This window comes from Harpia harpyja, chromosome 1 (assembly GCF_026419915.1).
Source record: "Harpia harpyja isolate bHarHar1 chromosome 1, bHarHar1 primary haplotype, whole genome shotgun sequence".
Taxonomy (NCBI): domain Eukaryota; kingdom Metazoa; phylum Chordata; class Aves; order Accipitriformes; family Accipitridae; genus Harpia; species Harpia harpyja.
In genome coordinates this window covers 38,659,681-38,686,433 of record NC_068940.1, presented here as the reverse complement: position 1 = coordinate 38,686,433, position 26,753 = coordinate 38,659,681, and the positions used below count along the sequence as shown (strand labels likewise).

General features: G+C 52.7%; 1 protein-coding gene across 2 annotated transcripts in view; it reads right to left on the bottom strand.

The window, feature by feature from the left end:
• Positions 1-26,530, bottom strand: part of B4GALT5 (beta-1,4-galactosyltransferase 5) — a 39,760-nt gene extending 13,230 nt beyond the window's left edge. Inside the window, exons 1-2 of one of the 2 annotated variants that reach the window (XM_052788087.1) lie at positions 26,278-26,530; positions 650-784 (exon numbers count right to left, since the gene is read on the bottom strand). In XM_052788087.1, the coding sequence (XP_052644047.1) occupies positions 650-784; positions 26,278-26,404 (262 nt within the window). In that variant the 5' untranslated portion in view covers positions 26,405-26,530. Of the gene's footprint in view, positions 1-649; positions 785-15,252; positions 15,278-26,277 lie in introns of those variants that run through there. The other variant, XM_052788097.1, reaches the window with a different exon arrangement.
• Between the last annotated feature and the right edge of the window lie 223 nt (positions 26,531-26,753).

Below are 26,753 nucleotides of genomic sequence, written 5' to 3'. Positions count from 1 at the left end.
TCAGCTTTATATTACGGATGATGAACAGCCTGGGAGTGGGAGCCTGTGACTCTGCTCCCTGCGTTCTGCCCAAAGTTCAATATATTATTTGTGGCAGATCTCCAGCCAAGTCATCTCAGTTCATCCTTGCATGGGAAGAGTGAAGCTTATGAGCACAGGCTCTTCCACGTGCACAGAGCCAGGGCTCTGTGCACACATGTGCCTGGGAAGTCATTTTTTTTAAATATGAAACCTGATCCTTGCACTGAATTTGAAAGTATTTACTCTCACACTGGTTGAAGCTAAGAAGTTGAATTCCTGGAAAGCAAAAAGGGTTTTGGCTCAACATCCCATCATTTGAGACCTTTCAAGATTTTCACCCCTTATACAAGTTTGAAGCATTTGAGGTTTTTATATATATAAAAAAAGAATATAATTTTGATATATATAGTGTACATATATACACAGTAATTCTATATATAATAACGTATTTTATGTTATATATAATATTATTTATATATATAAAAAGTAGAAAGAAGCCAATTAATCAATGTTCCCACCCTGCATTTACCAGCATAAATTAATTCCTTCAAGCGAGAGTGGTTCAGGTCAACTCAATTTCCAATGGAAATGGAACCTTTGATCAAAATGACAATTATTCAAGAAATACCTGAGTCGTTCACACTGCTGTTCCTCTTGGCATAGGCACTGCGGACCACCTGCTCGTACACCTGAGCTCCTATTGTTCGCATGTTTTCACGAATCATGATGCCTTGGGCTTGCATCATGAAGAGGTAGGTGTTCACTGCAAGGGAGAAAAAAAAAAAAAAAAAAGGAATATTTCCATGAGCACCAGCTTTTGTAGGAAAGAGAAATAGGAGTCTTTTGGAACCATTCCCAGCCTTCTGCTTGGTTTCAGCTCCCTCCTGCCAGGAGGATCCCTGGGTCACACATGCCTCAGTTGCCCGACAGGAGCTGGGAAGGGCACACAGTCAGGAAGCAGAGGTGTAAGGCACATTTGGAAATCTGGCTTGTTAATAAGGGGGGAGCGCACCCAGCTAGACCTGACAATGCAGACTGTAATGCAGCATTGCAGCTTAAACAACAGTACCTTTTGCTGCTTAAGTAGGGAGGTTTAATTAGGAAATATCACTGTAACAGGAAACTAAGCTGCATACCTGGAGAAGGGCATTTGTTCCTAGACTGCAGCACCAAAGGTTGACACTTGCTTGGCAGAGGTACCTCAGTGGGCACCACAAAAAACATCCCACTGCCAGTCTCTGAGCCCACCGGCAATCTGTACATCCCAGAGCAGGCAGCATTTTGCAGCACAAGCCCCCTGGGTCCTCAGGGCCAGCCCCCCCCAGCCACGTTTCTTCCCCACCCCTTTCCCGCTGACCCCATGCCCTGGCACTGCTCAGGCTGAGCCTGCTTAGGTTTTGGTTTAAGCTGACACCTGGCACTGGCAGGGACGAGCCCCAAAGCAAAAAGCAGCAGGCACAGCCCTGCGCCGCCAGCAGTGCCTGCAGGACGGCCACCCGTGGGGACGGCAGGACGGCCACCCTGCATGCCACAGCACCCCTCTCTGCATCGCAGTGCCAGCCACTGACAGCCACACTGCAGCAAAGTTTTAAGCTTAAGAATGAAGGGGGGGGGGGAACCTTTATTTGAAAATATGGAGGAGGGGAGATCTAGAAGGCCAATTCTGCACTAGTAATTAAAAAAAACAGGTCAAAAGACACTCCAGGAAGGATGAAGAGGGCACCAGGCCAAGGAAACAACAGAGACCCTGCATAGAGGGGGGCAGTAACTGATGAAATGTCACCAGATAACATCCATAACAGTTTGTTTTCTACAGCAGCGTATCACAAGCTGTAATAGCCCGAAACCAGCGGCTGCCAGTGCCAGGAAGGTACAGTCATCGCTGCAGTGACCAGGAGCACAAATTAGATAGGGCACCCCGGAGGCGGCACTGCTATTGGAAAGCAAGGGTGTTCCCCCCCTGCCCCCCACCGGTCTCCCTGCCCTGCTTTCCCCTTTTACACTCACAGATCAAGTCAGCCTCCAGAAAGGCTGCCCAGATACATTTCCCAATCCCAACCATATTTCGTTTTCAGCCAACTAAGTAAATATTTGAAAGTGCAATGGAGCCCCACACCATGCCCAGAGCTCCCAATGCCATGCCTGGGGCTGCCTGTGCCCAGCCTGTCTCCAAGCCATGGGAAATCATCAGATTTTCAGCAAGATGGGGGTCAGCTGCATCACGTGCTTGGCAACCAAATGGCTTGAAATGCAATTTTAAATGCCTGTTTCCAGCCCCTCCCTTCCCATACATGTACCCTTTGTGGTGCAGCCAGCAATGGCACATTAAGCCAGCAGTTACAGCAGCAACAAGCGGGAGCTGCCTCAGCCAAAGCTGCACCCAAACCCTCTTTGCTCACCCGCCTCTTCAGGGCCAGCTCTGCAACCCAGAGCAACCGCCTGGTCGGTTAGTGACAGCTACAAAATAAACGTGTGCTCTGGTGCAGTTTCTTGGCAAGATACTCCTGTTGCAATGACAATGAGAGGCAGCAAGGGCTGCTCCTGCTCAGAAAGACAGGGAATTCGCTCTAACAGATCCCCAGGGGGATAAGGCTCAAGGAAAAGCTGGCATTTTGATGTGGCACCACAGGCCAAAAACAAATGTAGCTGAAATTCCCCATGCAAAGCCTCACACCCAGCCCAAAACCTTCATATGCTTGCACGCATCTCCTACTCAGAGCTCAGCATGAAACCACACCACGTCCCAGCACCAGTGGTCCAGCCGCAGCATCCCTCCCCATCACAGTTCCAGCTTCGCCAGGCAGCTGCCAACCAGGACTTACAGAAATGGGAGTCCCTGAGGAAAAAAATATGTTAGCGGAAACGGGCTATTCAGGATTAGTGGGGGCTATTCAGGGGTTAGGGGTGAATAAGCGAGCGACGCAATCAGGCTGGCATGGCCTTATGATCTAGGGCAGGATGCAGAGGGCAGCTCTAAACCAACCTGCACATTCTGGCCCGGCAGAGGACAGGTCTCCCTGATAACCACAGCAAGATGGGAAAGTTGGGCAACTTCTCCTTCAGCTCACCAGCCCACATCCCAGCTCTGTCTCAACTGCAAAGGCGACATACTAAGGGTTGATGCTTGGGGCATACAGCTCCTAAGGACGTGTTCATAACATCTTGCCCCAATGACAGCATCCACCCCAAGCTGCAGGCAGAAGCACCGCAAGGCTCTACCAGGAAGCAGCACAAACCAACGCATCCAGCAACGTGAACAGCATCCTCCAAAGCCAAGCAAGCACAGCAGAGCATGGACTCATAAGGGAGAGTGGCACTGCACAGCCTCACCTCGGCCATCAGCAAATAGCGAGGGTTAGAGACTGCCCAGCTCCCTTTCCAAAAACCCAAAAGGCTAATCAAGAGCCAGGGCACAGCTCCTCTCCTCTTTGCATGGAGCAAAGGGTAGCTGAAGCCACTCGAGTTGAGATGTTTATCAGGATCAGGCTGCTGATAAGGGAAGTGGGGGCAGCAAGCTTGCACCTTCCAGCACCAAAACCAATAGAGTTTGAGTCAGGGGCAAGGCATAACTCACTGATGCTGAACAAGTAATTTCGCTTTCTACTTCATTATGCCTTCTACGCACTGCATAAAGCAGAACCAGGTTTGGCGAAGCATGAAAGAGCAGGAGAGACAAATCAGCATCCAATCCCCGCTTAATTTGCGGGAGGTTTGTCGGGCGCAGTGAAAGCGCCGTTTGTTCCCCGCTCCCTCAGCGGGCAGATGGAGCAGGGCCTCGCCACAGCCACATGACACAGCTTGCCGGGTCAGACTCGCACGGAGCTGCAGTGGGAATCCTGAACAGACTGTCACTGCAGCCACCATCCCAGAGGAGCGCAAGCACAAACAACACCAGCTTTGTTTAAGGCAGCAGTTGCCTTTTCACATATTAACCCCTTTACTCAGAGGATTAAGGAGATACCTGGTCACAGATGAACTGGGCCATCAACATGCCACACACCCAGAACTAAAAACCCCCCCCAACCATACCGACCCCAGCCCAGGGACGAGAACCCCTTCTCCTACCCCCAAAATGACCCACCACCATGAGATAAGCTTCACAAACCCCATGCTTATCCAGAACATGCAATTCATTCCAGTTAGAAAATCGGATTTAAAACACATTATTGAAAACATTTCACTCCCCATACCCACATGGTGCTTAAATTAGCTCCATGGGGCTGCCGTGGCAAGGGCTGGTTCTGGACCAACATTTGGGAATCGCTGTACCAAACTCAAACCTCACTCCTCAGTTTACTTCGCTTTTGATGAGCAAACTGGCCACGTGTTAAATTTATTGAGCTCCACCTGGCTGACCCTAGAGAGCCAAGGGCCCCTGTACCCGAGAGACAGCATTTCCCAGAGCCATAGTGCCAGAACCACCACCAGCAGAGGAAGGAGATGCTGAGCGTCCCTGCCGCTGCCCTCTGCCAGGGGAGGAACGTGCATACGCACACTCGCAATGCGCTCAGCCTGAACCGGGGTTCAGCCATAAAGCAATTCTCCATGTTGCAAGATATTGCTAATCTAATCACATAGAATGATCTCAAAAATTACATTAGCCTTCTGCCTTTATTCCATTTGAGCATGCAGCACTTCAGACCACATACATGGAGTGATAACAGGCACAGAGCAGCAGGACAAGAACAGGAGAGGGATTTGAGCTGCTATCAGGGGCAGGGGGTGGGGAGGGATGGGGAGATGCCTGTTTTCCTACAAATTTCCAGCAAACCCTCATTACCCACACAGAACAAGCAAAAAATTAAGAATCCGTTTGCCCAAATGACTGCCTTAAGATTATTTTTGTTAGTTTGTTTAAAGACAAGTCAACCCCACTGGGATTTAAACACATGGAAACCACGGTATCAGACCTATAGCTTGCCACCAGCTGGAGCAGAGGCACACGGCTGCACCCCAGGGCCAGCGCACCCCTGGGGATGCTGCACCCCAACCTCCCTGCTCACAAGCAACAGAGAGGGCAAGTGCTCGTCCAAGCCAGGAATGGATGCAACATCTTCAACCAGGGAGGTAAAGTCCAATTATATAAATAAGCACTGAAGGCTTCCTGTAATCATTTCTCTGTTGGTATTTTCGGAGCACTTCTAATCAAGAAACAGCTGACTCTCTCATGGAAAATTAATATCACCATGATGATATGTACTAGAAGAGGCAGCAGGGTAATTTGCTGTTCGGGAGTTGATTCAGAAGAGGTCTGAGCATGATCCACACCAGCTACCGACAAAGGAAGGGGACAGATCTGACATCTTCCTCCTGACTCCAACACGCTTCCGCCGCCTGCGGAAAGGACCTTCCTCCAGCATCCCCTGACATGAGGGATGGCACGGTACTCCAAGCCCCATGCTGGGAGAGACAGCCGCCAGGGCTGGGGTCAGGAAGAGGGGCCAAGGCGGTTCACGGCAGCCCTGCACGCCCACAGCAGTATCAGCACCCGGCATGGCGGCCAGGCTTTCCTGAGGAAGGAGCAGGTCTTCCTCTGCTTTTAGATTTAGGGCTTTCTGTCACATTCAGCATTTTTCCCAATTCATTAGTCCATCAGCACTACAGAAGAACAGAGGGGTTGTCTGCGAGTTTATCACGGTCTCACTGCAACGTGCAGCCTTCTCCTGCCGGCACCCGAGGCTCTGGAGCAGCTGGACCCCATCCACCCCCTGCCCTGCCCCAGGAGCACACATCTCAACCAACACAGTCATAAAGCAACACACAACCAGGGAAACTGCTGCTGAACAAACCGCTTTGCCCAACATTTGGAGCAGGTACGAAGCACCCAGCAGAGCTCTCATGATGCCTGCACATGTGAGATGCAACAGAGACTCCGGTGAAGGTCCTGCAGGCAGCAGGGATGGGTGCTCAGGTCAACCCCAGCACCCTGCCAGGGCTGGGAGATCCTGCCCACTGCAAACACCTCCCGTGGGGCCCAGAGACAGAGAAACCAGCAGGGTCATGTCTACGTTAAGCCTTTTGTTAAGCTCTCCCAGCAGATCCCAGCATCAATTCAGCTCCATTAGCATTAGCAATACAAACGGGTTTAATCAAACTAAGCCTCCAAGGAACAGATAGACAGTTACGATAGTCTGAACTTGTAAACAACCTAACTAGGAAACATAGCAGCATCCCATCACTAATAGACCATGAGACCTCTGTCTCTATTAGCCTTCCAGTGGCACCATATTCCCCAGACAGAGAATGCCAGAACAATTAAGTAAGAGGTTCCTATTAGTTTTAGGGAATTTAGTATTAATGCCACCACTGTTACTTAGCCCTTTGCCTATAAATAGCACAGGAAGGAATAATCTGATATGTCAAGTGGTCTAAGAATTAACAGTGCAGCAGCAGCACTGAGCTGGTAATTACAAACCACCCCTCCCCAAAACTGCCAAGTTTGCAGCCTGCACGTGCTTGGAGCAAGCGGGGAAGATGGGAGACTGCAGTGATGCTCAACCAAAACCTGAATATGGGGAATTTGCATCTGAACTGTCTTGGAGAAAAATGACCCTGGGGAGGCTTCAGCAAGGGGGAAGAAAATTCAGATTATTTTAATAGTCCCTAAATTTTTAATGTACACATTTAAGATGGCAACTTTCAGTTGCAATCCCACAGCTGGCTGAGCTAAGGTGTTTGTGCAACTCACTGTGAAGAACACTGCGACGATTTTAGGACACCCAGCAAGAGAAGCACGACATGCTCTGCACACATGGGAAAACTCAGAAGGCCAAGGGAACTCACAGAGCATTTGCAGCACCAAAGCACCCACAGAAGGAGCCCTGCACCCCAGCAGCAGCCAGGGCTGGCGGTGGGATTGAGCCCCAGGTCATCCAGGCGCAGTCACACACACCAGGGCAGCAAGCAGCCCAGCGCCTGTGGTACCCGGCTCCACACAGACGATGCTGTGGATGGGGAAACCAGAGGACACAGCTTGCCTGTGCACCAGGGCAGTAACGCCAAGGATGGCTGTAAGATCACACAGGGCTTTGCAAATCCCCAGAGCAGCTCAACTCCTGAGCTCTGCTGCAATTCCTCTTTGTGAGGAAGGGCGTAGCGACCTGTGCAGGCTGGAACACAGAGCATAACAAGCATTTGCCCAAGTTAAATATTACCCTTCCTAGCAAGATTCAGACTCTCCTACTTTAATTGCAGCTCAGGAGATGCAATTGCACATGTCTGCATCTCCTGTTTATTTTCCATCCCTCCTCCTTCCCGGCGATGGGCAGCTCTGCCCATCTACAGCCAGCCTGCCCTCCCAATCTCACCTCCCTTCACCAGGGTCAGCACAAACCCTTCCAAGGAGAAAAAGAGCATCAGCTGCCAGCAGACTTCTCTGCACACAGAGCATAAAAGCACAGCACTCACTGGGCACTTGTGGGCACCGCACAGTTAAATGCGCAATAAAAGGCTCTTCAGCAGTCACAGTGAAATGGTTGCTAACCTCTCTGGCTGGCAGCACCGGCAGGCTGCTGCTGGCTACCGACAGCAAACATTTACAGTTCAGCATTTGTTCCTTAGGTTCATTAGCAGACAAAGTGGTGGAAATTCCTGCATCCCAGACACCATCTCGAAGCAGCAGGAATCCTGATGCCTGAGCCCAATGTTCATGTAGGATCAGGATAAGGAAGCAGAGGGAAAGCTTTGGTTTAAAAAAAAATAAAAATAAATAAATAAATAAGAACTAAGCGAATGCTTGGGCAAGCAAGGGAGAGGAAGAACAGGCAGACACTCCCCAGCGCTGCCCCTGAAGCAGGAGGGCAGGGAAGGATGTGGGCTGCTCAGGACAACCCCTCATCTCCAGGGTCATGGGAATCAGCACGGCTGCAGGACAGAAAGGAAATCCTCTGCTGCAGGCAACCCCCACCACCAACCTGAGCATCCTACTCATCAAACAAGCAGCCTTAGGCTATGCATGAAAAAAAGGGACATGTGGGTTGGTACTGCTCAGGAAATACATTCAATAGGGAGTTTTCATTGGGGCTGTCCTTCACCAGTTGAAGCAATCTAGAATACAGCCAGACCACAGCAGAGAATAGAAGACAGGTTGGATTTGAATTTAAAATTTCTATATACATCACACACCATTTAAACAGATTTTGAAATCACTGATTTGTTAGTCTTCCAAATTAGGAGATTAACTATACCCATTGGAGAGTATAAAATTGTCAAGATAAAAACAACTTAGAGTCATGGATTTACTGACTCAGTTCACACAGTACAAACTGCACTGTCTGAAGCTTTAACACCCTGACTTTGATGAAGGAAAAGAGAACAGGACTGTTGTTTAGGTTATTCCCCCCAAAAAACAGACAAAGACCTGATTTTTCAAGCATGTTTTACAAGTTCAGCATGGCCGAACAAAAAGGCTTATCACATGTACAGCCTCATGTTTGCTGCAACTGAGCAGTTCCAAAGGGGCGTCTGAGATGTTGCTTCTGGTCAGTGGTTTGCCCCTTATACCAGTCTGGACCATCCCAGCTAACATGTATGAAACAATACGCCCTTCCAATTGTCATGCTTAAATGCAGGCACAGGATTTGTGGTTACAGCATCCAGGACAGCATTCGTTCTTCGCTCAATTCAGCAAGACCCACAGCACATCTTCCACTGCCATTTATGGCTAAAGCATGGTCCAGCTCCTATTTACATCTTCTTTGTCTCCGAAAAAAAACCTACCATGGGAAAGTCCTGCTCCCTGCCTAGCTCGCTCGTGATACACACATCCCAGGGGACCCACTTCTTGCCATCAGAATGGCGAAACCCAAGGCAGAGATTCTTGTCCCCGTGGTGGGCTTGCCTATGCCAAGCCACTGGCTGCTTCGTGTCTCCCCCCTCAGCAGGGGGGGCACACCAACGGGGACACACCACGAACCACCCCACAGTGGGGGGAAGGCAGGTTGCAGAGTGCAACCCTCAGCCCATACCAAAGCATTTACTCTGGTAGTCCCCAAGCACCACATCACGGGATGACTACTCCGATCAGCAGGGCAACATCCACCACCAGAAGCCACAGGCTCTCGTCTGACCTGACGTCAGGCATTTCAGATCCTCACTGGGGCTAAAGAGCCCAGACCCAGCAGAAGCACACAGTGCACTACTGCAGTCAGTACCTGCTAGCGAAAATAAAGTATCCCGCAAATGCTTCAGCCCTGAAAGTATAAAGGCTGCTTTGCAGCAAGCACAATTTGCACCACAGAGACTGCATCTAAGGAGAGATCCCTCTGTAGCAATACCCCAAGACTGTCCCTGTTGTGGTTTCTTCTCCATACATTGCCAGGTCCTGGGAAACCAGCCGTTTCAGCAGCCAGAGAAGGAGCACTGCCACAGCCCCACCTCCATGGTGTGCATCAGCCTGGCTCATCTGCGGGAGAGCCCATCAGCCCTTTCAACTCCTAAAAAGTTCTCCAAGCTGAAATTCTTCAATCACGTGGGATTATTGTTGTCCGAGATTTTAAAAGGCAGCAGCTTCGAGCTCCCTGCCAAGGGTACTTTCACCATACAGTGCCATTAAGATCCACAGCAGCTTGGCTTCCACAGTAAGATTACAGAGTTGTTCTTGTCTGCAATAATTAAAGACTGCACTGCAAACAGTCAGTACAGCTGCTGTGTTTTTATAGAACAAAAAAGCTATCAGAGAGAGGATGCAACTTTGAAGTTCCAACACACAGACCATTACCTATGGGATTTTGTAAGAACTCCGATGTCCCAAGACATTTATTAGCTTTGTTGTGAGCTATGTAGCCTTGGAATACCTAACATTTTTTATATGGTTTTCTTCCGCCTGACAAGCAAACTAGTAATACAGCTGCTGTAAATAAATTAACTAATTCCATTATCAGAGTAGGGAATGACGTCATTGGAAATAATTCACCCCTCTATCTATGAACTGATTTAGCACTTAACTAAGAGGCTACACATCAAACCACAGCCTGCCTGATGCCTTCCTGTGTGTCAGCAGAAAAGCAATGGCATGAGAGTCTGTTTGGGATGCCTTGAATAGGGGAAAATGTAAAAACCCTTCTCTCTACCACCCCATAACACAGACCTCTGCCATGCACTTCAGGACCAGACCCCAGGGCTCAGGACACACCAAACCCCTCTCTGGGGACAGCAGGGCAGGGAAGCACCATGCCCCATGGCCTCCCCCCAGGATCACCCTCCTCTCCCTCCCTCTGCTGACTTGTACCTCCTGCCCGGCCGTGGCAAACATTTACTAACAGCACTGCCGCCTTGGCATCAGGCATAAGAAAACCCTAAACCTTATCATGGGAAGGGGGGAATAAAGTGCCCTGGCACCAGATACCAGATTTGCACCTCCCTTTACCACAAGCACCACACTCACAGAACTGTGCCTAACACTACTATTAAGTTACATATTAATCCTAGATAAGCAGAAACAAGGCTATTAAGTGAGCAAGCTCAGCAAGGGATAAAAGCGTCCGCAGCCCTAAGCTGTAACCAGGGTTCAGGATCTACCGCAGGGGGACGAGGACATCACCGACCACGAGGGATTGGGACCTTGTGGCCCTCAGACTCCCACCCCACCAGGGTTTGTTGGGTTTATACAAGCTGGGGAAAAACCCAATGCAAGTTCAGCGATACAGGTTGCCCGTGAGCAGGCTGTGGGGATGCGGCACTGGGCACTGAGCCTGGCTGCCCACAGCCTCCCAGCAGCACAGGGCACATGGTGTCCTGCCTGTCCCACCACAGGCAGGAGGCAGCCATCGCTGCCTTCTCCTGCTCCGAGTCACCAGCCCTCATCTGCATGGTGGCCCTGCAATTGCTTGGGGACTTCCAAGCTGAAGTTCTTCCATATCGCCCCTCCTCACAGCCCTGGAGAGGGACAAGCACACGTGGGGGCACATCAGAGAACTGCGAACACCCCCTCCCTCCATCCCAGTCCCCCACAGAAACACCTTTAAGAAACTTCAACTGCTGCTGTATGTGAGGAGCTTAAAGAGAGTTGTGTGTTTACTGAGGGATCTGACCACTTGGTCATCGATAAGAGCAACAGGGCAGGGAGGGGGGGGGGGGGGGGGGAACCACTAATCAATTCCAGCCTGCCTGCACCCAGAAGTCAAGCTCTGCAAACAAGTTAGAGTCAGACATTTGGCTACCTTGGAAAAGATAAACACACTGGGAACGGGAGGCCAGCACCCCCCGGGGCAAGTAGCCCTCTCAGCCCCATGTGGGATGCACACACCCCCCCATGCCCAGCTCGGCCCGCACTGCCCCAGCCTGCCCTACTGCACAAACTCCTTGGGATAAGGAGGCAGCACTTGGCAAATGAGGAGGGGAATTCATTTCTAACAGGTGGGCACACTCGCTTTGGGTTCAGTAGCAGGGTTTAGACACAGCAGCTCTGGGACCCCATCCATGGAGGGGCTGGCATGGCCACACAGTGCCCAGAGACTGCTCCAGCCCCTGCCACAGCCTGCAAACAGGACCTGGGTAGGCAAGAACAAGGCAGAGTGAGAGCCAGAGAGCAGCTCAGTGCTTTCCCACCACAGAGCAAGGGTGGGCTCTGGGAAAGCCAGGAGCACGCTGGCACCCTCCTGCACAACCAAATCCCGGGGGAATGGCAGGGCAAGACTCACAGCCCAAGGGGATGCTCAGCCTGCAAATGGGGAGGGTGGGATGGCTTGGAAGTATGACCACTAAAAGCAAACATTGGCCACCTCCTGCACCAAGGCAGTACCAGTCCCTGTGGCATCTCCCTGCCCTGGGCTTTCAGTCTCAGACAGAGAGGGACATCCCTGTGCTCACCCAAAGCTGCAGTGATCCTGGCATGGGCTACCCTGCCCTTACCCAAGCAACTCCCTGTGACCATACACAGAGTCCAGAGGTACCAGCTTCTGATTTCTGTCCCCTCTTGCACCCAGCTCCCATTTAAGAGTCTCTTTGGCCTCCATTCCCGACATTGCTAGTGGGAAGTTAAACTCGCAAGTACATCAAGCATGCTATGAGGTCTTGGGGATGGCACATTTCCTTTGCATTCTAAAAAAAAACAAACCCAAAAAAAACCAAAACAAATGCACCAAAACACCAGGTATCTCAATGTGCAACTCATGGAGATGCACCACAGCAGCTTCCTCGTGGTCTTGGGGCCAGGCGCGGGCACCGGGCAGCGCGGCATCGCCTCAGCAGGCACTGGCAGACCTCACAAAGGATGGCTGGAAGCAAAGACAGCTTTGTCAGGGGCTGAACAAGCTTTTCCTCTCCCTCTGCAAACATCTCACTTCAAAGGGGCAGGGTTGGCTATTGCAGACACCCCTGGGTTTGGAAAGGCAGCAGGGAAGGAGCTTGGCAGGCGGTGAGGGCAGGACCCCTCCAGGCCAGGGCAGCCCCAAGGGTCTGCAGGGAAGGAGCTGATCAGAGCTGGCATCTCACAGACCCTGCCCACACCAGCCCCTCCAACCCACTGAGCATAGCACCAACCTCCAGCGATGCAGCAGCCCACCCTCCTCATCATCACCAAGGCACCAGCCTTTCCCTCCACACTGGATAGCGAGATTTTAGATTACACTAATTTATCCACTCAAGTTACCCGATTTGTCCATGTCATGTTTGCTTCTCCAAGGTATTACAGCTAAACACCATCCTCCTCCACTTCCCCCATCCTCCACACGGCTGAGCCCTTGGCAGCGCTTTGCAGACACAGCCCTACAAATGCCACAATGCTCTTTGGCAGCATCCTGCAATTTGAGGGATCTTTTACCCACTCCCAAGCCAGGTGCAGGTGCAGTGCCCCATGTCCAAAGGTGGGAAACAGCCGAGAAATTTAATACAGGTTGCTATTCTGCAAGTACAGCCTTTCCCTGACTGTAGCAGAGTCCTCTTCCATCAATGCTGGTTTTTAGCCCTTTTGCAGGCTCGGGAGCTGAGCTGGCAGGGGAGCCCCCCCAGCCTTGACTCCAAGAGTCCGCTGCCGCACTGGGAAAGGACACAAGCTTCACACGGGAACTTCCACCCACAGAGTTTTGGTACCCATCGAATGAAAGTGACACCAAGAGCCCTGGCCACAACCAGAACTTCTTGTGCCCTCAGCACAGCCTAGGGACATCGCAGCTACAGCCCAAGGCAGGGCAGGGGATGGCGGCTGGGGGAGGGCGGCGTGGGGGGAAAGGGTTGGTGTCAGCACCCGCTGTGAGCCCTGCTTCGCTATCAGCTTTCTGCAGCGCAGCAGCAAGGGAGACAATTACTATGTTGACTGGCGTTTTTTTTAATTAGGTGAAAGCAGGGTTAACCTAGAGCACCCTGAAGCTGGGCAGCCCCCCACACAGCTCCCTCCATCTGCTCCTACCCTACAGCCCTTCCCAACTCAATGCACAGAAAAAGCAACACTGAAGCTGCTTAACAGGGCCAGGTACTGGCAGACACCCCACTGCTGCAGCCTAGAAAGTATAAGAGCATTTGATACAACCCAAGACACCAGAAAGCCGGCACTGACAGGATGACTGCAAGCTAGCAAGCCTGCCGAGGCCTCTGAAACACAAAAGGATGCTCGACCAATCCTTGCCTGTAATTACAAATGCAAGTTAGGGCAGGAGGATGCACAATAGGCTTAGGCTGGAGGAGAACCGAAGCGAAACCTCATTTGCAGGTTTGATTAACAATAAATGAAACACAGGAACACTTGGCACCTGGTTGTCACACAAGACGCTTGGCCAGCCCTGTAAGAGAGCTTAGGCCACATCCAGGAGAGATGGGGCAGCTGGGGACCCCCATGTCTGTGGCACAGGCAGGACGTGGCTGAATTTATCTCCCTGCATTTGCTGCGAGGTCTTCTCTGCTGCAGCACGCAGCGAGGCTAAAACATGAGGTCTGAGAATCAGAGCAGAGAGAAGTTTGCAAAGCTCTGACACTGCTTTAAGTGAAGGGGAAGGAGTGGTGATGCTGCGGGGAGCACCAGCACCTGCTGCTGCATGAGAAGCAGAAGTCACTAGTAACTGTCCCCTCCAGCACAGACTCCTCCAGACTAGGTATTTGGTTAGGGTATTTTCTGTTCTGCAGGCAGTGCTGACAGTCACGTTCACAGAGCAGGAGAGCCGTGAGCTGCAGCTGCCCTCCGTATGTCGAATGGCAGCGAGACGGAAGGTGGTTACTGGAATAAATTTCTTTTAAAGAAAGAGGAAAGGTGATTTGAATAGCCAGCGTATTTCAACACCTTGCTCAGCTAGGCTGGGACAGCTCACCGCATGCAGGTGAAGCGGTCAGTGCAGGGGGTGCTTGCAGCACACTGACTGTAGACACAGGGACAGGGCACCCACGAGCACTAATACACACACCTCTCACAGCAAAAAACCCTAATCTTGCAAGAAAGAGATAGCAGTGCACCTTGGACACCCTTGCCCTACCACTCCAGGCAGGCCCCGGCAAGCGCAACAGCTCTTCACTGGAAAGTCATTTTAAACTTGCCTCAATATCTGCTTATTGACAGACACATCCACCCGCCCACCCCAGCACGCACGCAGAAATAAACCCTGCAGGCCTGCTGCCGCGTCTGCCACCCGGCCCCCTCCTGCCCCATGCACCGCTGACGCTGCTGGGGTGCAGGCAGGGGGCCAGGCACCCCCTCACCCCGCACGGGGACAAGCTGCAGGCAGGGCAGCGCCTGCCCGTGCCAAGCTGACCAGGAGCCCCGCGGCCAGCAGCCTGCTAGCCCGGGGAAATGGGGGGAGCTGCTCTTTGCTGCAAGACGTGGGCTCCCATCACACAGCGTGCCTCCAGCACAGCAAAGGCCAGAGCAAGGAGCGAGTTCCTCTAGGCTAAAAGAGCAGCAAGGAGCATCGTTCGCTTTATTCCTCTGCGACCAGCATGAGCTCCTCTACTGCCACAACCAGGAGTCCCGCAGGGTCCCAGCGCAACGCTGCTGTGGGGACCAGGACAAGGGGAGACGAGACCCTTGCGAGCTCCAGCGCTGCTGATGGGCACTGCAGGGGTGTGTCAGTGAAAGCACTGGAGAATCTGGTCCCTGCTGCAAAGCCACACAAGCTCACACAAAAATCACAGCTGCTCTTCTAGAATGTGAAAGCATGACTGCCAAATGCCAGAGCATTTCCCTTACCTGCCAGCACGGAGTTTTATATATCTGGAAACGTGGTCGCAAACTGAAAGCTAGAAAAGGAAGCCTTTTTCCCCCAAATCCTCCGGGATGCAGAATGACTAACAACATTCACATGCTCCTACCTCCTTCCATCGCTTCAGACTTTTCCCATCTGGTTTTGCATTTGGTCGCTGCTGCGGTCTGATACGTGCCTGCTGAACTACCCAGCTTCTTCGAAAGCAAGCCTCACCGCACAGAAACGCGGCTGAATAATATTCTCGCTCAATAGCTGGTCTCCAGGCTGGCATTTTCAAGGGCTTTGATCCATTTCAAATAAGGCAATGAGCTTAGCCCTTGATTAAATACATAGCATAATCCACCTAAATCTTGTTAGCCGAGAAGCAAGTCGCTCGTCTCACTAGCTGTAGGTGGCATTGCATTTTGCTGCCAGGCAAGCAGGGCTGCCTGCAGTGTGAAGGTGCCCCTCGAGGGCATGTCCCAGCAAGGCAGAAACACTGGGGCAGCTGGCGACTGCAGCAAGACAACACACCTCTTGCTACTGCTGCTACAGCAAGCCCATACAGCTTCAAGGTGCAGAAGTTAATGGGATCCTTCTGCAAAGCTTCCCACCATAACAGGCAAAAGCCACCCATGGAAAGAGCTTGCCACCTCCCCGTTGGAGGGCACAGGGAGGGTGCCTCCAGGCTTGCCCTGTGGCCAGGGCAGTGGGCATCCAACAGCCAGCAAAGCCCTAAAAAAATCCACAGCAAGAAAAAAAATCACTGACCCTGAGCAAGGGAGCCAGGCTGCAGCACAGAAGGAGGATGCGCTGCAGCTTTGGGGGAATTCCACACCACATCAGCCGTGCCTCCCCTTCCTTGGGAGGAATGAATCAGTAGCACAGCATTTGTAGACCCTTAGCAGAAAGGCCCGGGTGCCGAGCGGGAAGCACACTATTGCTGCTGCCAGACAGGCAAGAGCCTGGCTCTGGGCAAGATGGGGGTGTGCGGCCAGGGTCAGCCTCACACACACACCCCGCTCCCAAGGGCAGCATTGCCGTCTGGCTGCTCCGGTCAGCTCTCACCAGCTGTGACAAGGAAAAGCAGCACCACTTCCCTCCCGGGTCCCAGGCTGTGCCTCTCCACTCCTCTGCACTTCCCAACAGCGGGACATAGGGGAACGAGGCAGTTTGGGAAGTCTGGCAAAAAGAAACCCCCCTTCCCTGGGCAAGCCCCTCTCCTCTCCTGCTTGGCTCTGGGATAGTTGCATAAATTTACAGGTGAGCCTGTCAAAGCACAGAGGCAGAACACCAAGCAGAGGAAGGCTATGAGATTGCTGTTTCCCAGCCCCAAGGATGCTCCTTCCCAGCCTGGGGCAGGAGGCAGCGTGACCCTGCTCCCCACCAGCAATTCCCCCTGCAGCCGCTTCCACCCAAACAGAAAATCACGCTAAAATGTGGGACAGGAGAGATCCGCTCCCGAGATTACAGTGTATTTACTACTTGAGTCACTAGAAGACAAATTCCCTGAAAAGCACTATTGCTCCCTATTTCCTTCCAGGTTTCGGACCCAGCAGGTGGGGACCAGCTCTGCAGGGAGGTGACCCCCATAGGCTGATCCCAATCCAGAGGCAGGAGCCCTGCAAATCCTTGATCCATGCTGCATTAGCAGCTCCAAGGCTTCCTGCAGCAGCCAGGCACATTTCAACAGCCAATGGAAGGATTTAAAGTTAATTTAACCATGTTAACATATTATGTGGCTTCTGTCATCTCAATTACCTTAAAAAGCCCAGGCACAGATCTCGGGGGGAGTGCAGGGAGGAAGAAAAAAAGAATTGATTTAAGAATTAGTGAGAAAAAAAAAAAAAAAAAGGTCTTGGGCACAATCCCAAAGCACAGTCTCAGGCAGATCAGGAAAAAAACTTCACAGGATTTCAAAACAAAAAAAAAAAAAAAAGCAGCCAACAGAGGCAATATCTGCTTTAATCAAATACTAGCCAGGAAGCCTCAGCGGAGCAGATCTCACCAGTCACCAGCTGGCATAGCAGGAATCAGCCTTTTGGCATTGGTATCGTCACCGGGAGCCGGGAAAGGGAAAGGGCTGCTCGCAGAGGAGCCAGGATGATGAACAACAGCAGTTGAGCATTGCAGGGGCATTTCACCACTTCAGAGGTTGCTGCTATAACAATCTTCTCTGACTCAGCAGCTGAAAGGGATGCTGGGAAGGAAGCACCATAAAAAAAAAAAGTCATGCATTATTAATATGGACTCTGGCAGCAAGACATGAGTTGGAAAAACACTGGGGGGGGGGGGGGGGGAATGACTGCAGAATAAGAGCGAGCTGCATGTGTGGAAGCATTTCACACTCCTGTGGGTGCTGCTGCAGCCAGGGGCCACCCTGCACCACTCCACAGGGACCCCAGCTCCAAGGGAACCCTGCTTTTGCAGAGAGGAACTTAATATCCACTATTTTCTCCCTGGAAGCAGGTTGCTGCAACCCTAGTGCAAAAGACACAACATGCTTTGGGCATGGACCACACTAGTTTCAAGCTATGATAGCTCTGGGCTTCCCGCCGTGGAACACAGCCATTTTAGCCAGTTTATTTACCTGTGGTCTGTGCATCACTTGCTGACTCCCAGCAGCTTCCCCCCTTTGCTTCCTGCCCCACACAACCCCCCAGCCCTGCCCCAGCCACACTACCGGGTGTTTTAGCAAGAGCAGCCGTTGCACAACACACCCCAGGCTCCCCGCACCACAGCCTGCAGCCTCTTGCCAGCGCGCCCGCTGACGCAGAGGGCATGAAAGGCAGGAACTGGACTGAAATGCTTTCCTTTTTCTGCCACGTAGGTGAGGAAAAAAAAAATTATCAGTTAGCACTTGACTACCTGGTGCACTGCAGTGTTTGCTTTCCTCTTATTCTGTACGCTTTGTACATTTTTTTTAGAGGCACTTCATAAACATTAGCATTCACGTAGCCGGCTGCACCACTTTCCATGCAAAGTCCTTGCTCAAGACACAGCCTCTCCCAACCTGCTGCTGAGGGGAGACACCATAAATTAAGAAAGAGTACCTGCTCCCCTATTGCAGGCATCACACAGACCTCCGCCAGCTTGTCCTCATTGCAGGGTAACCCTCTAACCCCTGCACAGGAGCCTTTTGGCAGCGTATCAGCATATTTAAAGTTTCAGCACAGCTTGGTCCCCAGCCTCTCCAAAGCAAAGGAGGTGGCTAATGCAGTGCCAGGATTCAAGAGGTTCCTTTGATTGTTCGTATGGCAATGGCATTCAATTATAACTGATCAATTATTTTGCCATAAAATTCCCTAGATATGCAAACAAACACTGGCTGAAGACTGCTTATACAATAGTCCAACCCACAGCTGTGCAACAGGGGTTTTGCCTGTATTTGCTTTCTTCCATTACATGTTCAGTGGCATCCTCCATACAGAAATATTTTGCAACCTTTACCTTTCAGATTAGAAAGGCACAGGGAGGGAACAGCTTTGCAAGTGCCATCTCACAGGCAACCCTCCCGTAGCAGGCTGGGAGCACACAGCCCAAGCAAGCATTGCACGGACACACACCAACACATCGGGGCAGGAAAATAGCGGTTTTCTAACACAACAAGCTCCCACCAAGCAGGGAAACTGAGGCACACCCGGAGAAAAATACCCATGGTGCTATTTGAACCCACATCCTCTGGAAGCAGCCTCTCCCCTGCAGCAAGAGCCAGGGGACAGGGGCAGGTGCCCTGGCTAGGGTCCTCTCCACTGCGAGGGGCGCTTACCAGCACCCCACAGCATCTTTGGATGGGCCCAGGGACAAGACCTGCACAGGGCAAGGGCTGCAGAGGGGTTCGTGCCAGCCTGGGGACACCACACAAAACCACAGGCTTGCAAAACGAAGAGCCCATTGGTTTTGCACCTCAAAACAAAAAACCTCGGAAAGTGAGCTTTAGGAACTCACACACGTGGCCACACACTTTCAACCTAAAGCCCAGCCCAAGCAAATGCTAAACCGCCCTTGCCTCCCCCATGTAGCCAGGAGTGAGGAAGGAGATCAAACTGAGCTTCTTGCACCCCTGAAGTAATATTTACGTGCCTTGGAAAAACAAAGCATCGAATAAGGTGCAGCAAAGCTTGTGGCTTTATACAGAATACCCACAGTCACTACAGAGCACAAGGGATCCCCCAAACCTGCCTGCCTCCCCAGGCACAACAGCCCGCCTCTCCACTTTAGGTTTGAGCAAGACCAGCAAGCCCCAGAAAATTCCTTTTGTAATACAAAAAGGGCACCACCACCCTGCCCGTCACACTCCACACCACTGCTGCACCCACGAGAACGCTTCCCACCAGGACGGGGGTTACATGTGCTGTCCCTCCATCACCCCTGGGACGCTTCCAAGTAGCAGATGAGGATGCCGAGAGCAGTTTTCCTGCCAGGCACTGACATCACCCCTCAGCTTTTTGGTCTACCTTTCCTTTCAAAATAATAGCAGCTCCAGTGTAACGCTAAAAGCCCTGGCTTCACGTTCTCCAAAAAACACACTCACAAACATCTCTCAAACTTTCTGATTCGGGGGTTTTTTTGCATTTCAACAGCACAGTCCACTACACATTTTCTGCTCCATCTCTCAAAACAAGACTAATACCCACAGTATTTAGAGCAGCTGCTAGAAAACCTTCAAATGCACATTAACCATCCTAATGCACCAGTGTTCAAAACGCTGTCAGACAAAACTAGGGTCAGAACAACAGTCCAAATGCAAAGGACAAGGAAGAGCCAGTATGAAAATGAACTTCACTAAAATAACTCAGCAAAGGTTTTGTCAAAGAAAACACAGATTTTATTGTAACAATGATGCTTTAAAAATAAAGCTGTTCAGGGAAGGATTTTTCTTGCTCTGTGTAGCTGCACATCAGTTTCTCTTCCAGACTATACATCCCTTGGTGCTGCCACAGGGAGAGCAGAGGGCTCTGCAGGGCCTTACCCAGTCAACACACCAGCTCCAACCAGCACCACTGGTTAAGGGTCACTGGTGCCACCCTTGAGAGGTTCCCCAGAAGTTTCAATAAAATTAAGCACTTAAAGACTCCATGCACTGCTTGGATATTAAAATCCACCAACAGTAACAGCATTCAAATGGGAACAAGTGCAAACATAGAGCTCCCCACATAGCTCATCTCCATTCCCTGCAGTGGTCCCGGGGGTGTTCATCGTACCCTGCAGAGCAGATGCTGCCTGAGTTAATGCAATTAATGAGTCCACATGGAAAAGAGGCAGACACTCATCAGTTCAGGAAACAAAGCAGCAGTGTCAGAGCCCTTATCTCCACCAGAGCCAGCAGCCACCTGAAGTGACCAAGCACCTGCTGAAGTCCTGGCCTTCCACAGTTTCCCAATCCCATGAAGATCATATCTCCTGGAAGTCTGGGCTGACAGCACTAATGGCTTTAAGGTTAGGTCCATTGCAGATTATTGAAGTTTTGAAGCATTTAATTTGCAGGAATGAACCAGTACTTGGAAGCTTTTGTGACTGCTGATCAGCTTCCACAAGCCAGGCCTTCCAGAGACAGAGAGACAAAATGCGAACTCTTCACATACTCTCTGCAGTTGCAACACACAGCAAGTCACCAGCAAAATAACCAAAAAACAGACACACCTGACAGACAACACAGGTGCTTACGGGCAAAGAAAACCTAGTAATTCACCTGCCCTCAAAGAAACTTTGTAATTTGTTAGCCTTGACCAAAAGGTGGTCTCCAACCAATGCTCTGCACCACCAGTGCCTTGGATGCATCAGCACAGGAGCAGCTCTGTGCAAGCAGGGCTGCAGCCGCTCTCCTGCCTGCACGTGCCTTTTAGGAGACAGTGCTGGAAGAAAGCGGTGCTACCAAAGGAGCTACTTCCCACAGCCATCGCCAGTCTCCTTCCACATGTAGCAAAGGAGTTCCTGAGCTCAAGTTCTTGTATCAAGGAGCACTCGACGATTTCTTACTACCTCCAGTCACTGTCGGATCCAATGACTGCAAAAAACCTCAGTGGGATACGCTGAGGAACTGGGCTGTTCCTTCCTCAGGCTGTGAAATGCTGCTTGGCAGAACTTTCAGGGTGAGAAGAGTGAAGGAGGGCAGCACTGCTGGTGTTTTCATAGCAAGATACCACAGTCCCTTCCACTGCAGAGGGAAGGCCTAGAAGATGAAAGCCAGGGCTACAACAGCACAAACCTCCTTTCATTATTCTGAGCTGCACCTTCATCTTCTCTCCCTGCTCTGGCAGTGCCCAGCCACCCAGCAAGCCGCCAGCAAAGCCAAAAGGGCACCTGCACCCAGCCTCTGCCCAGCTGAGCCAAGGCCACCATGGCCCACCAGTGCGCATCTCAGATGAGCTGGGCACCAGCACACTGCCACGGCTGGCGTCCCGGGACCCCTCGCTCTGGACTCTGCACTGACATCCCCCTTCTGCCCTTCTCTGCTCCAGCCGCTGAGTCTAACCAGGCTCCTTCTGCTGACATCCCCACGAGAAGTGCAGAGAAGGAAAAAGCAGCACCTACCCAGTCCCCCACACAACCTCCCCACACCCCTCATCTGGACTCACCAGTCCCAGCTCCGTGTCCCCACAGTGCCATCCCCCTTCCACGGGACCACAGTCACCACTTTTCCTCTGCTCCTCCCCACTAAAGGCAACTCAACCACTTCCCACAGTACCATTGTCCCCTCAATCTGGGGCAAGATGGCAGTAGCAAAATCTTTTGCCATTTTCACCCCTGGAACTCCTCTGTGCTAAGATTCACCAGGCTGATGCATTAAACAACCAAACTGGATCAGCCATGTAATATTCTTGCAAGGGACCAAAGCAGCAAACGAGCTGAACAAAGGAAGCTGTTGGTGTCCACAGTACTGCTCTGCTGTCCACCAAAACGCAGCGTGAAGGAAGAGTGTTTCAAAGCACTCCTGCCTATCAAAATCAAGTTCTTATGCCATAAATGTAACTTAGGGCTAACACTGCTACCTCATGCCCTGTACAACCAGTCAGGAGCAATTCCTCTAAGTTTTGATGAAGTAAAGCCAAAGTGAATGACAGCTCTCACAAAGGTAACAATCTCTCACCCAGTAATTTAAATTCTCTGCATTATTTTCCTACATCAGATCCCACCAAGTAAGACTCCTGTGCAAACCTAAGTTTTAAAAAAATAAAATAAAAAGGCTCCAACATCTGGAGAGACAACAAGGGAAAAGCCATAGCAGCTGCCTGAGCACCAGGGAAGGCCCCTGACCTCCCTCCTCCCAGCCATGCATCAACCACCCTCTCCACAAAGACCAAGTCCAAGGTCTGAGAAATTCCTACTGTTGCAGCGAGAGTTAGCAAGATGAAACAGTAACTTCCAGCACAAGCAGCTTGTAAAAGCATTACTGTTTTCAGCTGCAGGAAGGAATTCCCTTGATTTCCCAGGCTCTGCTAGAAAAGCACAAAACCAGCAAGACAAGACATTTTCAGGGACAGTGGCATAGCTCCTTGGAGGACCCTTGCTCCAACACCAGGGTCTGAGCACGGACAGAATAACTCTGGCAAGCCCACTACTGCTCATCCCCTCTGGAGAAGCGAGGGGCATGCAGGGTGGTCGTCCCAGGAGGGCAAGACCATCAGTGCCAGGAACAAGCCTTGCAAAAAAACCTGCTGAGGTGCACGCTGGACTCTAGAGCGGGACAAAACAGTTCGCCCCATGCCAAGCTCTGCTTATTCCAAATCTGAGGCCAGTGCAATTGTACATAATTAAAGCACAGTCTGCCTCACAGCCCTTTACCCTGCTCGCAAGACCTCCGATCGAGGCAGTGAGCAAAAACGACCTCCCCACCCGTATAAGCATCGCTTCGTACCTGCTGCCTCGCAGGGCTTCCCTGGCAGGCAGCGGGGACCCGTGCAAATACGAGAACATCTCCTGGAGCCTCCAGCCGCTGCATCTCCACCAGCCCCGCCGTGCCTCGGCCCCAGCTCACCGCGGAGCAGAACAATCGGCCACCTCATCCAGCGCACAATGGCCACGATGAGACAGACCCACATAATCACCCCAGCCACGGCAGGGACAAAAGCAAGCGGGTGCTGGGGAACGGCGTCAAATAAAAGGGGAGCCTGCTGTATTCGTGCCATCAGCTGGGTCTCTGGCAATTTACTTTCCAAAGTGGCTTTGGGAGCCCAGGATGTAAATTGTTAGGGTGGTGCATGGGGAGGACACATGGGTATTGGATGCAAACGCTGGGAAGAAGGCAGCGCTGGCTGTTTACATTGGATCGCTCTGCACAAACTTGAGGCCACAAGAAAATTTCAGTTCTGCAGGAGGAAACCTTGGTGAAGGACAGAAGTGAGGAGCTACCCCAAGCACCACATAAACCAGGGCACAACGCAAACATAAGCCCCAAAAGCTCTGGGCTCTCTGTAGGTACTAAGTGTGGCTATTTGCTGACAGTAAACATGAATTTCTTCCTGCATTTCTGTCTCGAGCACACCGAGGGCTGCTGGCGTTACCTGGGCTGCAAGGAGCCAAACACAGTGGCCAGCCGGGTGACATGCCAGTGCTGGGGTAGGCAACCCAGAGCCCAGGCTGGGCTTCCCTTCTCCATCTCCAAAGGGCACCAGGAGCAGTTTTCCAGCCGGCAAGCATGCCAGCTCCACACCAATGCACTGAGACAGCACCCAGAAGTGCAACTGTCCCAGTTTTCTCCTGGCACTGGCACACAACTGCTTGAACACAAGCCTCAGCAATGCCAATGGATTTCTTCGCCCTCAAACCAGGGGCTCAGGGACAGGCTCGGCACAGCTCTGCCCGCCACCACTGTGACGGCACACCCCACCACAGGGATGCCCGGATCCTCACTGCCGTCCCACCACAGGGCCATTCCCAACCCAGAGGGGCTGACACTGCCCAGGCAGGCTCCAGCCCTGGTGCCACCGGCTGCTGACCCCCACGAGTGGACGTTTGCTGTAATAGACCCTTCCCAGCAGCCTGCAGCATCGAGCAGATGAAAGCCCTTCCAGGCCCAGGCTCCAGCTGGTTCAAGCTCGCTTGCAGCTTCAGGTCCCGTTTATTTGGATTTTTTCTTTTTAATTGAGGTACCATCAAGGAATGCATTAATCACTCCTCTGCCCATGGTTTAGCCGATGGCCTGCAAGTCCTTCTTCAGCCGCTTGCCCAACACATCCTGCAAGGGATGGTTTTAGGGCAGAGGCTTCTCCAGGCCCTTCAGTGGCTGGAGAAAACCAGCCCCGCTCTACCCCATTGCACCAAGACAGTGGCAGGCAGGCCAAAGGCCTGCAGAACACCCCGCTGACAGCATCTCTCCATCACACGCCACACAGCTGATTTATTAAAATCCCCAGCTCTGCTCATGTCCTGTCTCACTCTTCTTCCAAGCTTCTCCTTACCACTCTGGCCTGAAAACAAACTCCCTCCAAGCGCCAGGAGGATGAGTCCAGCCACCCCAGGAATACTGGGCTGGGTTTTCATGATGGAACATTTTTGGCTGAAAGAGGGAGGGGAAAAAAAAAAAAAGCAGATCTTCTGTCACCTGATGGGGAGATGACTCAGAACATCACTGATTTCCACGGGTGGGTAGGGACAGGGACCACCTTCACCCCTCTGTCTCCTCTTCCAGCATCGCAGATAGCAAGAACACAGGGTGGGATTTGACCATCTTATCTGGGGTCACGTAGGGAAAGGCCTCTGTGCAGAGAGCTGGTTTTAAACAGCATCTTATACCCTGCAGCATCTCCATCCTCTAGGACAGGTGACCACGCAGAAGTGGCACAAAATTAATTACAGAACTCTAAAAAAGGAACAAAACCATCCTTATAAGACAAGTTTCCTTAAACTACACAGCTATTCCCTCTGGGCCTGAGGAAGCCCATCCACAGCACGCCGTGGCTCTTGGAGAAGACATCCCCCGCACCTGCCCCGCAAAGGGCTGCAGGATGCATCTGATAAAACAACTGCCGGCCCCACAGCAGCACGTGAACAGAACGAGTCAGGCTGTGTTTACAGGGGGAGCAGACAGCGGCTGCGCCGCCCGTTAGCACCAGTGTGAAACTGTCCTCCAAGGGATGCAAGAGAACAGGTCGGCAGCTCTGAGGGCAGCCCGCAGGACAGCAGCCAGGAGCTCGGTGGCCTGCCCGTTGGGACAGCAAAGCCCTAGGCCACCACGGGGCGGCCCAGGATGCGTGTCCTTACTCAGGCTGTGCCCAGGACACGAGCAGGGCTTCACACACCAGCCAACCCCTACTTAGCCCCGGGAAAGGCATGAGCAATACCAATGACATTTCAAGGAGAAACTCCCATTTGCAAGATTTCTTTTAAAAGGGTTGTTTTTATAGAAATAAATTGTTGCCAAAGTTCGGTGGAAGGCCAAACAGCAAGCCTTGGCTCCTTGCACAGATGAGATACACCACATGAAGATAAAAGCTGCCTTCCAAGGCACAAGTCTTCCCGTATCTCATGGGAGATGGGCGCACAGCCCCACTGGCACTAGGTGCTAGCCATTTTGGTACACGGCTACTCCAGTCCCCTGTGAAGCACACTATGAAAAAGAAGACAGGAGCAAGTACGCTCTCCTTCTAAAATACACACTTCTCATCTTCCCACTTGACAAAAGGAGTAGGATTTCTGCCAGAGAGTGAGTTTAGACCACAAACACTTGGACAACACTCCACTTCTTCCAAACAAACTCTCCGGCAGGCAGGCAGGCAGCAGGCAGGCAGCAGGCTCGCTGCCGCCCTGCTCGGCTCTGGCAGCGGCACCGCTCGGGCCCCGCCAGCCCGGGGAAGCCCCGCGGGGAACGCGACCGGCACCTCCCGCGGCCCCCCCCACGCAGCGGGGACCGGCACCCCCGCGTGTGCCTGCCCCGAGGGACACGAGCGGGCACACACACACACACACACACCCGGGGAAAGCCTCCCTCCCCCGGCTGCGGGCTCTCCCCAGCGCCGGCGGGAGGCGAGGACACGCTGCCCAGCGCCGAGCCCCGGGGGCACCGCGGAGCCGCCGGGCCCGGGCCGCCCCTCTCCGGGCAGCGGGCCACCAGGGATGCCGCGGCCCCCCGGCCCGGCCCGGATTACTCAGCGTTTCCGACGGGAGCCGGCGTGCCCCCACCCCGCGCCCCGGGCCTCGGCCCACCGCTTACCGATGCCCGGCGCCACATAGACGAAGTAGAGGAAGGAGGAGGAGAGCGAGAAGAGGAAGAGCGCGGCCAGCAGCGAGCGCCGGGGCAGCAGCCGCCAGGCGCCGCGGGGGCCGCGGGGCCACCGCATGGCCGATGCGCCGCCGCCCTGCTGCCGCTGCCGCCGCACCGCCGCCGCCGCCGCTCACATGCGCCGAGGCCCGGCAGAAGGCGCCGCGCCGGCGCCGCTCCCAGCCACCGCCCGCCCCCAGCGCCGCCGCATGAATGAGCCGCGCCGCGGCGGGGCGGGGCGAGCGGGAGGAGAGGGGCGGGGCGGGGCGGGGCGGGGCGCCGCGGGGACCGGCTGCAAACTCCCGCCGCCGCCGCCGCTGCTGCAGCAGCAGGAGCACCCGGGGATCCTCGGCGGAGACCGCCCCGCCCGCCCCGCTGCCGGGGCGGCCGGCTGCGGCCCTGCGGCACCGCTGGTGGTCCTGGGGTAC